Here is a 13,250-nt window from a genome sequence, read left to right as displayed (position 1 = left end):
AATTTTTTAGTAGCGGTCAGAGTTCTCTCGGGGGTTTTGATTCCTCCTAAATCCATCCTTTTTTCTTCCGAAGGTCTGAGACTCTTGTCGTCTTTCTGTCACTAGCCTCAGGCAATCTGAAGGGTTGTTTTGAAGAATCTATTTTTTGCCCTAGTTTATGAAATATACATTTTTAATAAATTCTGAAAGACTTTTTTGTTTTGCTTTTCATATTTCTCAGCTGAATTCTGTAAAATGGATTTTAGATCAATCTATGTCAGTTGATAAATGCTTACTATGTTTAGAGGCTTAAATTGTTTTGCCAATGCAATTTTGTTCCTCATGATTATCTAAAACTAACATTTAAATACAAATCACTCCCTTCTGAGCCAAATGTGTGTCAGGATAATGCTGTGCGTGACATGCCTCATCTTTCTCCTCAAACGTCCCAAGCCTTATGGTTTCCCATACTGTGTCCTCTCAATCTCCTGGGAGGGTTTATTTACCTGGCGATTTTTTTTCCGCTCAGATTACTTCTTCAGTATCGGCGGCTTTGTCAGCTTTCCCTGCTTCGGGTAAGCGAGAGAGAAAATCTAAAAAAAAAAATCCGCTGGTAAGGCTTCTGACCCCTCTAAATCTGCGCTGGTCAACCTTTCTCAATTGTCTGAGGAGAGAACTTCAGTAGCTTCTGAAGGTGAAATATCAGACTGACAATTTGGCGGCGAAATCTTCAGAATCTGAAGAGGTTAATTTTAGATTTACTACTGAAGGAGGTTCTAGATACTTTTTAAGACTCTGAACCTTCAGTTGCTACCAATCCTTAGTCGTCTTCTAAACTGGATAGTGTTTATGAGTCTGCTTCATCTGAGGAGGTTTTTCCTGTTCCTTGGAAAATATCTGAATTTATAGCTCAGGAATGGGATAAACCAGGGGTTTACTTTTTCCCCTTCCCCTGTTTTTTTTTTTTTTTTAATCAAAGTTTTTTTATTGAGGTAATTTGAGAAATAAAAAAAACATAAGCATGATATACATTTTGTATCAATTTGATAAGTTTTACATACAAGACATTGTTTATCCATTGGACAATGAAACCTTTTCATATGAGAGCAACGAGATCTTAATTCAAACATCATATACGTATCTCTCCAGAAGTGCATAAAACATAATGAAAACAAAGGACATTGTATGCGAATACAAAATAAAATATGCATAATCAAGTGTTACCTCTTTTTTTCCTTTTATTTCCTATATAAACGCATAACTAAGTTATAAAATTTGAACAACCAGAAAAACTTATACATCCTATAGAGTGATATTCTAATTATATAATAGATGTATTTATGAAGTCATAACAAGTTGTCCCTACTAAATGCATAAAATTAGAGGGCAAGTCGAGAAAAGTTAGTCTTCGATCGCCAGTGGACTATCTCAATAACTTAAAAAGGGGTGCTGTCCACTAGCAGCTGGATACCTAGATAAATCGTTTCTTTGTAAACAGAAGAATAAGAGCAACTTATGTCATTACCATATCAATAGCAGGTAAACACCGCTTGTTTGTCCACCTAAAAGAATGGTGGACGGTAGCTAAGAAGTTTAACCTTTCTAAATCAGAACTGTAGACTACTTCTTGGTATATGAATAAGGGGAAGGGAGGGGGGGAACATATCTTACGCAGGAGAGATTTTAAGTAACAATCATAACGTATATAATTGTAAGACTATGACATGAGAGCTGCGTGACAAAATATATAGAGGAAAGTGTGGAGGGCGGAGCCATAAGTTATATTGGAGCTAACAAGTTTCCCAGGCTGTTATCATTAGAGCTGTACTCTATGAGAGACCTGATAAAATTCCCTAGGTTTTTGTGTATAGAATGAATAAGATTACATCCTGAAGCAGTTACTTTCAAGAAGGGATATTAGGATGTATGCAATATACGGTATAAGATATATGATATAAGATATGGCATAAGATGAGATATAGGGGGCTTCTGGATGAGCTCCTCTCCTGGGGAGATGCCAACTATAGGCGATGAGGGAAAAGGGAGTAGGGATATGACCCGCAGGCAACAAGTTCCGGCGGGAAAGGGAGGAGAGGAGCCCGACAAAAATAAATGATGTGCTCTAGTAATGAGGTGATACTGTGTCTGAAACTACAAACCTTCAATATTGGGGTTTGCAGAGTATTGCAATGTTAAAAGTCTGAGGAGCTCCACCTAAACTAATTACCATAAATCCAAAAAGGGAACACAACAGACTATTATATGAATTAGTATCTGTCTGCTATAACAATAAAAACAAGGTCAGTGTTTAGGCAACAGCTCTCATTGAAGTATAGGGTTATATTTAGCATATCATCCCTAAGGGACTACACGAGGTACAAACTGTTATGATTGAAATACATTGAGGATACTTAAAATAGTGTAATTATAGCATGCTGACTCGACAGCAGACAGCAAGGCCACAGGACAAAATACGAGATTTTAACCAGAATATAGTAACCATAAGATCCTAAAGATGAAAAATTTTGTACCAAATTATAGTATGTTAAGAAATATTACAGTCTTAGCTAGTTTTAGGCATATCTATCTGAGCATCTCTCAACTAATATTAATCCCACCGGATGAGATCTATGTATAGATTGAGTGTTTGAATTAGGTCTGCTGCTTAACTATAAATTGTAGCAGTGCTGCATATGGGCATTATAAAACTAATAGATCTAACAATTATAATCAGCGCTAAATTCTTAAAAGTAGAGACCCAGTAGTCGGTTATACTAGTATGGTGTTGTAAACGGTCATCAAAAAACTTACAGGGTTAGGAAATCATAGACCCCTTCTAACAGTATAAAGCATATATATAGATAATAACATGTAGCAATAAATGAGGGTATATTTCAGGCTGTCAGCCATCATCATCAAGTTCTAATGTCCTCCGCAATTTGCCCCTAGGAATACATATGTAACCCTCCTTGAAAAATAGACTCCTACGGTGCGCAGGTCCTAAGTCTCTATACTAAAACATTGTGCTTAGATCACTAATAAGCTGCATATTATAGAGGACTGCTGTCCTTATGTATGGGGGTGCAAATGTTACCAAGAGAGCATACCGCAGTAAGCGACTAATGGGAGCGCTTCCTAAAATTATGTTAATACTTGTCACCCTCTGTTGTATGTATGGCACCTATGATATTAACAGTAGGATTGGGCTAAAACCTGCTATAACTTTGTGTTACTAATTGCCATATAGAACTTCTAAAAAGGTCTACCTAACACATATCAAATAATATTAGCAAAAAGAGTCAGTTAACGAAGGTCCAACATAACCGTTATTGAATGGTGCAGACTAGTGGAGTCCAAAGTCTGACCCGCTAACAGCACGCAGCATGTCCTAAACCTCCGCTCTTTCTGAGATCTGCAATTGAGCGAATGTCAGCCCCCAGTGTTTTAGAGATTCTGACATCCCCTGCCAGGAGTCCAGCCTTAGCATTCTGGACCATGAGTGCCAGGGGCTCTACACCAGGATCGCCACTCAGCACATCGGAGTCAGTTCTATCTGTAGGGCTAGGCTCTCTGAACTTCCTATCAACTGAACCCCGGTGTAGTTCTGCTTCTGACACAGAAACACATGGCGGGTTACCGTGTATTTGCCCAAAGCATTGCTGATCATACTCAGCTCTAAAGGTGTTGGGCTGTAGAGAATTGCGCTGTATTCAACTGTAATCCAATAGATCTGCGCACTTATGGACGGGGCTTTGATCATCTGTGCCACTCTCTTTCTCCGTGTCTGGGAGCTTGTCTTCTCCCTCATGCGGCGCGCTCGATATGTTAGATCTGTAAATTTCATCTCTCCCATAAGTGATCAGTGCATCTCTTTTATGGCGCACGGTCGCCCTTGGCTCCACAGTGAGTGATTGATTGATAATGGGCATCCAGGGAGATCAGTAGGTTGTGCAGCGCAGACAGAATGTGCAGCTCCATAAAGGATCTTAGGGCTGGGACAATGTATGGTAGCAGACAAAAAGAAACCATCTGTAGTAGCTATCGCACAAGTATGTCCTCCAAAATGGCGACGTTTCCCATGCAGCCAGATTCTCAGGCCGAAAAGTTCTCTGTGCTATTGCGGTGCCAAATACCTTAATTCAGTAACTCATGCCATTTGCCCTGAACACCAGGACACAGTCTAGAGAAATAACATAGTTTAAGAGTCCTCGTCAAGCTTAATATGGTTATTTATTCGGTCTAGCAGTAGGAGCTCTAAAAGAACATGTCCTGCTGCTTCGGCTGCTAGCTCCGCCCCCCCCCCCCCCTGTTTTTAAGAAAATGTTTCCTGTTGCAGACTCTATTCGAGACTCATGGTGCACCGTACCTAAGGTAGAAGGAGCTATCTCTAATCTAGCTTAAAGAACTACCATTCCTATAGAGGATAGTTGTTCTTTTAAGGATCCAATGGATAAAAAGCTGGAGGCTTATTTAAAGAAGATGTACATCCATCAGGGTTCACAGTGGCAACCTGTGGCAAGTATTGCCACTGTTGCGGGAGCAGCATTTTATCTGTGCGATGCTCTGTCTGATCTGATTTCAGACTACAGTTGAGGAAATCCAAGATAGGGTCAAGGCTCTTAAACTGGCTAATACCTTTATCTGTGATGCAAATATGCAGGTAATTACACTGGGAGCTAAGATGTCTAGCTTCAGTGTTCTAGCTCGCAGAGCTTTGTGGTTAAAATCGCGTTCAGCTGATGTTTCTTCAAAGGCCAAGCTCTTGACTTTACCTTTACAAGGGTTAGACTTTGTTTGGGCATGGTCTGGTGAAGATAATTTCAGAGATATGGGTGGAAAGGGATGTTTCCTACCTCAGGACAAGAAGTATAGACCTAAGAGTCGTCAAACTTCTAATTTTCTTTCCTTTCTCAACTTTAAGGGACATAAGTTTTCTTCTTCTTCTTCCAGACCAATCCAGGTCCACTTGGAAATCCAGTCGGCCCAGGAACGAGGAAAAACAAAACAAGAAGCCTTCCGCTGACTCTAAATGAGCATGAAGGGTCCGCCCCAATCCAATTTTGGATCAGGTGTGGGGCAGACTTTACTTTTTTCAACAGGCTTGGATAAGTGATGTCCCAGATCCATGGGCTGTGGACATAGTATCCCAGGGTTACAAGATAGGATTCAAGTCTTGCCCTCCAAGGGGCAGATTTCTCCTGTCAAGACTATCCTCAAACCAGGTTAAGAGTGAGGCCTTCTTAAATTGTGTAAAGGACCTATCCTCCCTGGGAGTTATTGTACCAGTCCCTCTAGTCTAGAGGAACAGGGTCTAGGATTCTATTCAAATCTATTTTTGGTTCCAAAAAAGGAGGGAACTTTTCGTCCTATCCTAGATCTGAAGTGCCTCAAGAAATTCCTCATGGTTCCGCCCTTCAAGATGAAAACTATTCGTTTCATTCTGCCATTGGCTTAATAAGGTCAGTTCATGACGACCATAGACCTGAAGGACGCGTATTTACACACTCCCATTCACAGGTGATCATTTGCCTTTTTGGACAAACATTTCCAGTTTGTTGCACTTCTTCTTGCCACAGCTCCCAGAATATTTACAAAGGTTCTGGGAGCTCTATTAGCAGTGATCAGATTCCAGGAAATTGCGGTTGAGCCTTATCTAGACGACATCCTAGTTCAGGCGCCATTTTTTCATCTAGTAAAATCTCATACAGAGATGTCTTTTTTTACGTTCCCACGGATGGAAAGTGAATCTAGTGAAGAGTTCTCTAGTGCCGTCTACAAGATTCTCTGTCAATGAAGATTTTCCTTATGGATGTAAGAAAATCCAAGCTTCTTGCTTTCATGCCTTTCACTCCAGTCTGCTTTTCGTCCATCAGTGGCTCAATGCATGGAGGTGATTAGTCTGATGGTGGCTTCCAAGGACATCATTCCTTTTTGCTCGGTTCCATCTGGGACTGCTACAACTTTGCATGCTCTGTCAATGGATCGGAGACCATTCTGATTTGTCACAAAGGATAAATCTGGACCCCCTAACAAGAGACTCTCATGGTGGATTTCTGAGGATCATCTGTCTCTGGGCACTTGCTTCTTGAGACCTTCTTGGGTGATTGTAACTATGGACGCCAGCTTATAAGGGTTGGGCGCTGTTTGGGGTTCTCTGGAAGCTGCCTGGCCTCACAGGATCTGGTTTGCGGATCTAGTAAAGATGTTATCTTTTCCACCTTAGAGGTTACTGCTGACGAAGGACCTTCTATTTCAGGACCAGTTCCTCCATCCAAATCTAGATTCTCTAAAATTGACTGCTTGGAGACTGAATGCCTAGTTCTGTCTAGACATAGTTTTTATGAAGCTGTCATTGATTCTATGCTTCAGGCTCGTAAACCTGTTACTCGCAAGATTTACCATAAGGTATGGTGTAAATATCTTTATTGGTGCAAATCTAAGGGTTTCTCGAGGAGCCGGGTGAGGATTCCCCATATTTTATTTTTTCTTCAGGATGGCCTGGAGAAAAGTATGTCAGTCAGTACTCTGAAGGGTCAGATTTCTGCATTATCTATCCTTTTGCACAAACGTCTGGCTGACTTACCAGATGTTCAAGCTTTTGTACATGCCCTTGTCAGAATCAGGCCTGTGTTTAAACCTGTTGCTCCTCCTTGGAGCCTTAATCTAGTTCTTAAAATTTTACAGCAGGCTTCGTTTGAGCTATTTCTTCCGCTCGCAGAGTTTCTGAGCTTTCAGCTCTGGAGTGTGATTTCCCTGTACCTTCATTCTAAATTGGGGTTTCTCCCTAAGGTGGTGTTGGATCGAAACATTAATCAGGAAATTGTTGTCCCTTCTTTTTATCCTAATCCTTCTCATAAGGAACGTCTTTTACATAACTTGGATGTTGTGCGCGCTCTAAAGTTTTACTTACAAGCTACTAAGGATTTTCAGCAATCTTCTGCCCTGTTTCTTTTCTCTGGAAAGCGTAAGGGTCAGAAGGCCACTTCTACTACTGTGTTTCTGGTTGAGAAGTTTGATTAGTTTGGTTTATGAGACTGTTGGACAGCAGCCTCCTGAGAAAATTAAGGCTCATTCCACTAGGGCTGTCTCCTCTCCTTGGGCTTTCAAAAACTAAGCTTCTGTGGAACAGATTTGCAAGGCGGCAACATGGTCCTCTCTGCATACTTTTTCCAAATTCTACAAATTTGATACTTTTGCCTCGGCTGATACTTCCTTTGGGAGAAAGTTTCTTCAAGCGGTGGTGCCTTCTCTTTAGGTCCTCCTGCCTTTTTTTCCTCCCTCCCTGTTCATTCCGTGTCCTCTAGCTTGGGTATTGGTTCCCACTAGTAATTGGAATGACATTGTGGACTCGCCATGTCATAGGAAAGAAAACAAAATTTATGCTTACCTGGAAAATGTCTTTCTTGCCGGACATGGTTTCCATGACCCCGCCCTCTTCTTAATTATAATTCAGGTTTTGTTTTTAGTAAACCTCAGGCACCTTTTCACCCTTGTTTCTTCTTTTTCCATTTTCCTTTGGCTGAATGACTGGGGATTATGGGTAAGAGAAGTTACTTACCAGCTTTGCTGGGGTGCTCTTTGCCTCCTCCTGCTGGCCAGGAGTTGAATATCCCACTAGTAATTGGAATGACGTTGTGGTCTCTCCATGTCCGGAAATAAATAAATTTATCAGGCAAGTATAAATTTTGTTTTTGTTAGTAAAAAGATAATTGATTGTTTTATTTGTAAATCAATTTATTTTTGTGTTTTAATTTGTTCAAAAGAGTTAAACATTGAGTCAAAGTGACCCTCTTGGAACACCCCCATCCTGCTCCAGATAAAGATATGACCAGTGATTGGAGCATACATATGTATACATGCTTCTTATTTGCTTACCATCTCAATCGTTAGTGCTGGCATCAACCCCCACTCCTTGCAAGGTTAAGCACATAGTTAAAGGAATTTGTTTAAAAATAAAATACTCTTGACAAAATGTCCCTTTAACATTGTGATGGTCCAAGTTCCCTATATAATTGTGGAGGTTAGAGTTGCTTTAGCAGCAAAATGAAAAACAGGCGCAGTTATGGGCTCTGTTTGTATACACACACTATCTTTATAGGTCCTAATGGGATCCTTTGTCAGGTCTAAATGTCTTTATGTAGCTTTAGCCAGTTTCCTTATTTATCCTGAGTGTTTTCTTTACCAATCAATAATGCCCTAATACATTACAAACCATCAAAACACAGGATTCAACCAGTAATCTTTCGCTTAAAACCCGTTACCTTACCACTGTAGTTATATACAGGCACAGTTTCAAACCCATAGTGTCACTAGCTCTATATAAATGTAAAACAAAAAAAAGTGTTTTATTGTTAAAAACTTACAAATAGACACCTATTTTCATGGTTAGCCCATTCATTACATTATTAATACACTATTGGTTACATTTTGGGTTATTTTAGTGTTGTTCATTTTGTTAAATGTTTGTATTATTCATATCTTAAAACTGATAATTTCTTTGTTCATCTAGGACTAGAACCCTTTAGGATAGGACCCTACACAAACTTTGTGAACATTGGAGAGCGATGTAATGTGGCAGGATCTAGGGCATTTGCCAAACTTATTATGGCTGGGAACTATGAGGTAAAACCTGAAATTGTACTGGACAATCAGATGTGATACTCTACGGCAGGGGTTATCAGTTGTGACCCTCAAGAGGTTTTGGACCTCTGGAGGTCCACAATTTATGACCCTCATTCTAAGGGATTATATTATCTGTATAAATGAATGTGTATGTTATACTTGTCTTAAACCATAACTATTTGAAATTCATATTCATCTGCTTTCTGAAGTATTTTTCTTTTAAAGTAGAAATCTTCTGATCTGTTCTATAGAGATTGGCTATTGACCCTCCTTGAGCTCTTTCTCTTTGTCCAGACCTTCTAATGCAAAGACCACTATTTCACCCAGATCTACTTATTCTGCATCTGGTGACTGAGTAGTTCTGGTTGAAAAAGGCTGTGATTTCTGATCTGGTGTTTGATACGCTATTGAAAACTTGTGAAGTGTATGCATCACCAGCCTACTATTTAGGCACATTTTCTGTATTAATTTAGTTGTAAAGTCTTTAAATGCTATTGCTGCTCATCACATCTTCATATTTCTTTTACAAGATATACCGAGTCCACGGGTTTCATCCTTACTTGTGGGATATAATCCTCCTGCTAACAGGAAATGGCAAAGAGCACCACAGCAGAGCTGCTATATAGCTCCTCCCTTAACTCCTCACCCCAGTCATTCTCTTTGCCTATACTAGTAATAGGAAGGGTAAGGTTTAAGTGGTGATAAAATGATAGTTTTTAGTTTCTTCAATCAAGAGTTTTTTATTTTAAATGGTACGGAGAGTACTGTTTTCCTCAGGCAGGACATAGAAGAATTCTGCCTTGAGTTGGATGATCTCAACAGTTGTAACTGAGATCCAGGTTGTTTTCCCACAAGATTGACTGAGGTGTGCAAGAAATCTTTAGTGTGGGGAACGTTTCCTGCTGCAAGCAGCATTGAGGTATGTGCAGTCATTTATATTCTGAGGAGACTTGGTGGATCAGAATTGGCTGTCATATTTCCTAAATTGGAAAAAGGGTAAGCAGTAGTCCGGGTAGGGTGGAACTGTACTCCTGTGTATATTGATCCTTGTGAGAGACTTCAGCAAGGGACACTTAAGGGCTATGGTTAGACACTGGGGCAGCCTAGAAACCGCTATCTTTATTAAAGAGGAGGCTCATCAGGGCTGATATGTTTGTTTTTGGGGATTCACATGGCACATAATTTTGGCACAAAGTGCAGAGGAGTTTTGAACTTTTTTTCTGCATAACGTTGTGTGGGTTAAACAATCGATTTAAAGGGTTAAACCTCATAATCTCTTGTGGTGCAATATCTGATTGCACATTAGGTGCTTTCACTGCCAAAATTATCTAATTTGCATGACGTTTTAGCACTTTTGGAAGATCTGTCTTCACTTTTTCTTCTTAAAGGCGCAGTAACGTTTTTTTACTGAATTGTTTTTCTTATATAATAAAGATTGTTAACGACGTGTGCTGTTATTACTAGTCTGTTCAACATGTCTGACATTGAAGAAAATCAGTGTTCTATGTGTTTAGAAGCCATTGTGGAACCCCCTCTTACATTGTGTCCTTCTTGTACTGAAAGGGCCCTACACTGTAAAGAACATATTTTAGGAAATGAAAGTGTGCCTAAGGATGATTCTCAGTCTGAAGAGAATCAGGATATGCCATCTAATTCTCCCCAAGTGTCACAACCTGTAACGCCCACTCAAGTGACGCCAAGTACTTCTAGATCGTCTTCTTCTTTTACTTTGCAAGATATGGCTGCAGTGATGTCTACTACCCTTACAGAGGTACTATCTAAACTGCCAGGTTTGCAGGGTAAACGCAGTAGGTCAGGTATTAATGTAAATACTGAACCCTCTGATGCCTTAGTGGCTATTTCCGATGCACCCTCACAATGCTTTGATTTGGGGGTTAGGGATTTTATGTCTGAGGGAGAACTTTCAGAGTCAGGAAATTTATTACCTCAGACAGATTCGGACGTCACGTCCTTTAAATTTAAACTGGAACACCTCCGCCTGTTGCTCAGGGAGGTTTTGGCGACTCTGGATGATTGTGACCCTATCACAATTCCCCCAGAAAAATTGTGTAAAATGGACAAATATTTAGAATTACCTACTTACACGGATGATTTTCCGGTTCCTACGAGAATTTTGGAAATTGTTAAGAGGGAATGGGATAGACCAGGTATACCGTTTTCTCCCCCTCCTAACTTTAAGAAAATGTTTCCTATATCTGACACCATACGGGACTCCTGGCAATTGGTCCCTAAGGTGGAGGGAGCTATATCTACTCTAGCTAAGCATACAACTATACCCATTGAAGACAGTTGTGCTTTTAAAGACCCTATGGATAAAAAATTAGAGGGCCTTCTAAAGAAACTATTTGTAAACCAGGGTTTTCTCTTACAGCCTACAGCCTGCATTGTTCCAGTAACTACTGCAGCTGCCTTTTGGTTTGACGCCCTGGAAGAGTCTCTGAAGGTAGAGACACCTTTTAGAGGACATTTGAGACAGGATAAAGGCTCTTAAATTAGCCAATTCATTTATTACTGATGCTGCTTTTCAAATTGCAAAATTAGCAGCGAAAAACGCAGGCCTTGCCATTCTGGCGCGCAGAGCGTTATGGCTAAAGTCGTGGTCTGCTGACGTATCGTCTAAATCTAAGCTGTTATCTATTCCCTTCAAAGGTAAGACCCTATTCGGGCCTGAGCTGAAGGAAATAATCTCTGACATTACTCGAGGTAAGGGTCACGCCCTACCTCAGGACAAGTCCCTTAAGTTGAGGGGTAAACAAAATAATTTTCGTTCCTTTCAAAATTTTAAAGGAGTATCCTCTGCTTCCTCTTCCTCTAATAAGCAGGAAGGGAACTTTGCTCAATCCAAGTCGGTCTGGAGACCTAACCAAGCCGGGAATAAAGGTAAACAAGCCAAGAAGCCCGCTGCTGCTACCAAGACAGCATGAAGGGGCGGCCCCCGATCCGGGACCGGATATAGTAGGGGGCAGACTCTTTGCTCAGGCTTGGGCAAGGGATGTACAGGATCCCTGGGCATTGGAAATTGTGACCCAGGGGTACCAGCTGGAATTCAAAGTCTTTCTCCCAAGGGGGAGATTTCATCTTTCACATTTGCCTGTAGACCAGACAAAAAGAGAGGCGTTCTTACGCTGTGGAAAAGACCCCTACACAATGGGTGTAATTTGCCCACTTCCAGAACTGGAACAGGGGGGCAGGGGTTCTACTCAAATCTATTCGTGGTTCCCAAAAAAGAGGGAACCTTCAGACCAATTTTAGATCTTAAATGTCTAAACACATTTCTCACAGTCCCATCGTTCAAGATGGAGACCATTCGTACAATTTTGTCAATGATCCAGGAGGGTCAATATATGACCATTGTGGACCTGAAGGATGTGTACCTTCACATTCCTATCCACAAGGATCATCATCAATTCCTAAGATTTGCCTTTAAGGACAAACATTATCAGTTTGTGGCTCTTCCCTTCGGGTTGTCAACGGCTCCCAGGATCTTCACAAAGGTTCTAGGGTCCCTTCTAGCGATTCTCTGGCTGCGAGGCATAGCGGTGGCGCCCTATCTGGACGATATCTTGATCCAGGCGTCAACTTATCATCTGTCCAAATCTCACACGGACATTGTGTTGTCATTTCTAAGAACTCACGGTTGGAAAGTGAACGTAGAAAAGAGTTCACTAGTTCCACAAACAAGAGTTCCATTCCTGGGAACTCTGATAGACTCGGTAAACATGAAAATATTTCTGACGGAAGTCAGAAAATCAAAGATTCTAAATACTTGCCGAGCTCTGCAGTCCATTCATCGGCCATCAGTGGCTCAGTCTATGGAAGTCATCGGACTAATGGTAGCAGCAATGGATATCATCCCGTTTGCTCGCTTTCATCTCAGACCACTACAACTGTGCATGCTCAGTGAGTGGAATGGGGATTATGGGAACTTATCTCCTCAGATAAATCTGGACCAAGAGACCAGAGACACTCTTCGGTGGTGGTTGTCACAGGACCATCTGTCCCAGGAGATTTGCTTCTGCAGGCCATCTTGGGCAATAATAACGACGGACGCCAGCCTCCTGGGCTGGGGTGCAGTCTGGAATTCCCTGAAGGCTCCGGGTGTGTGGACTCAGGTGGAGTCTCAACTGCCAATCAATATTCTGGAACTGAGAGCGATATTCAACGCGCTTCAGGCGTGGTCTCAGTTGGCTTCAGCCAAATTCATAAAATTCCAGTCGGACAATATCACGACTGTGGCATATATCAATCATGAAGGGGGAACAAGGAGTTCTCTAGCGATGATAGAAGTATCAAAGATAATCCGATGGGCGGAGACTCACTCTTGCCATCTATCTGCAATCTATATCCCAGGAGTGGAGAACTGGGAAACGGATTTTCTAAGTCGTCAGACTTTTCATCCGGGGGAGTGGGAACTCCATCCGGAGGTATTTGCAACTTTGATTCATCAATGGGGCACACCGGAATTGGATCTGATGGCATCTCGACAGAATGCCAAACCTCCACGTTACGGGTCCAGGTCGAGGGATCCCCAGGCTGTACTGATAGATGCTCTAGCAGTACCTTGGTCGTTCAACCTGGCTTATGTGTTTCCACCTTTTCTTCTCCTACCTCATGTGATTGCAAGAATC

The 13,250-nt window shown here is 41.3% G+C and overlaps 1 protein-coding gene across 2 annotated transcripts in view; it reads left to right on the top strand.

Moving 5' to 3' along the window:
* The window catches only part of MTR (5-methyltetrahydrofolate-homocysteine methyltransferase), a 600,857-nt gene that overhangs the window by 231,905 nt on the left and 355,702 nt on the right, over positions 1-13,250 (top strand). For both annotated transcript variants that reach the window (XM_053711885.1, XM_053711884.1), the window contains exon 13: positions 8,489-8,601. In XM_053711885.1, the coding sequence (XP_053567860.1) occupies positions 8,489-8,601 (113 nt within the window). The remainder of the gene's footprint in view (positions 1-8,488; positions 8,602-13,250) is intronic.

This window comes from Bombina bombina, chromosome 4 (genome assembly GCF_027579735.1).
Source record: "Bombina bombina isolate aBomBom1 chromosome 4, aBomBom1.pri, whole genome shotgun sequence".
In the NCBI taxonomy this organism is placed as follows: Eukaryota; Metazoa; Chordata; class Amphibia; order Anura; family Bombinatoridae; genus Bombina; species Bombina bombina.
The sequence above is the reverse complement of the archived record's forward strand: the minus strand, read 5'-3'. Positions and strand labels throughout refer to the sequence as shown.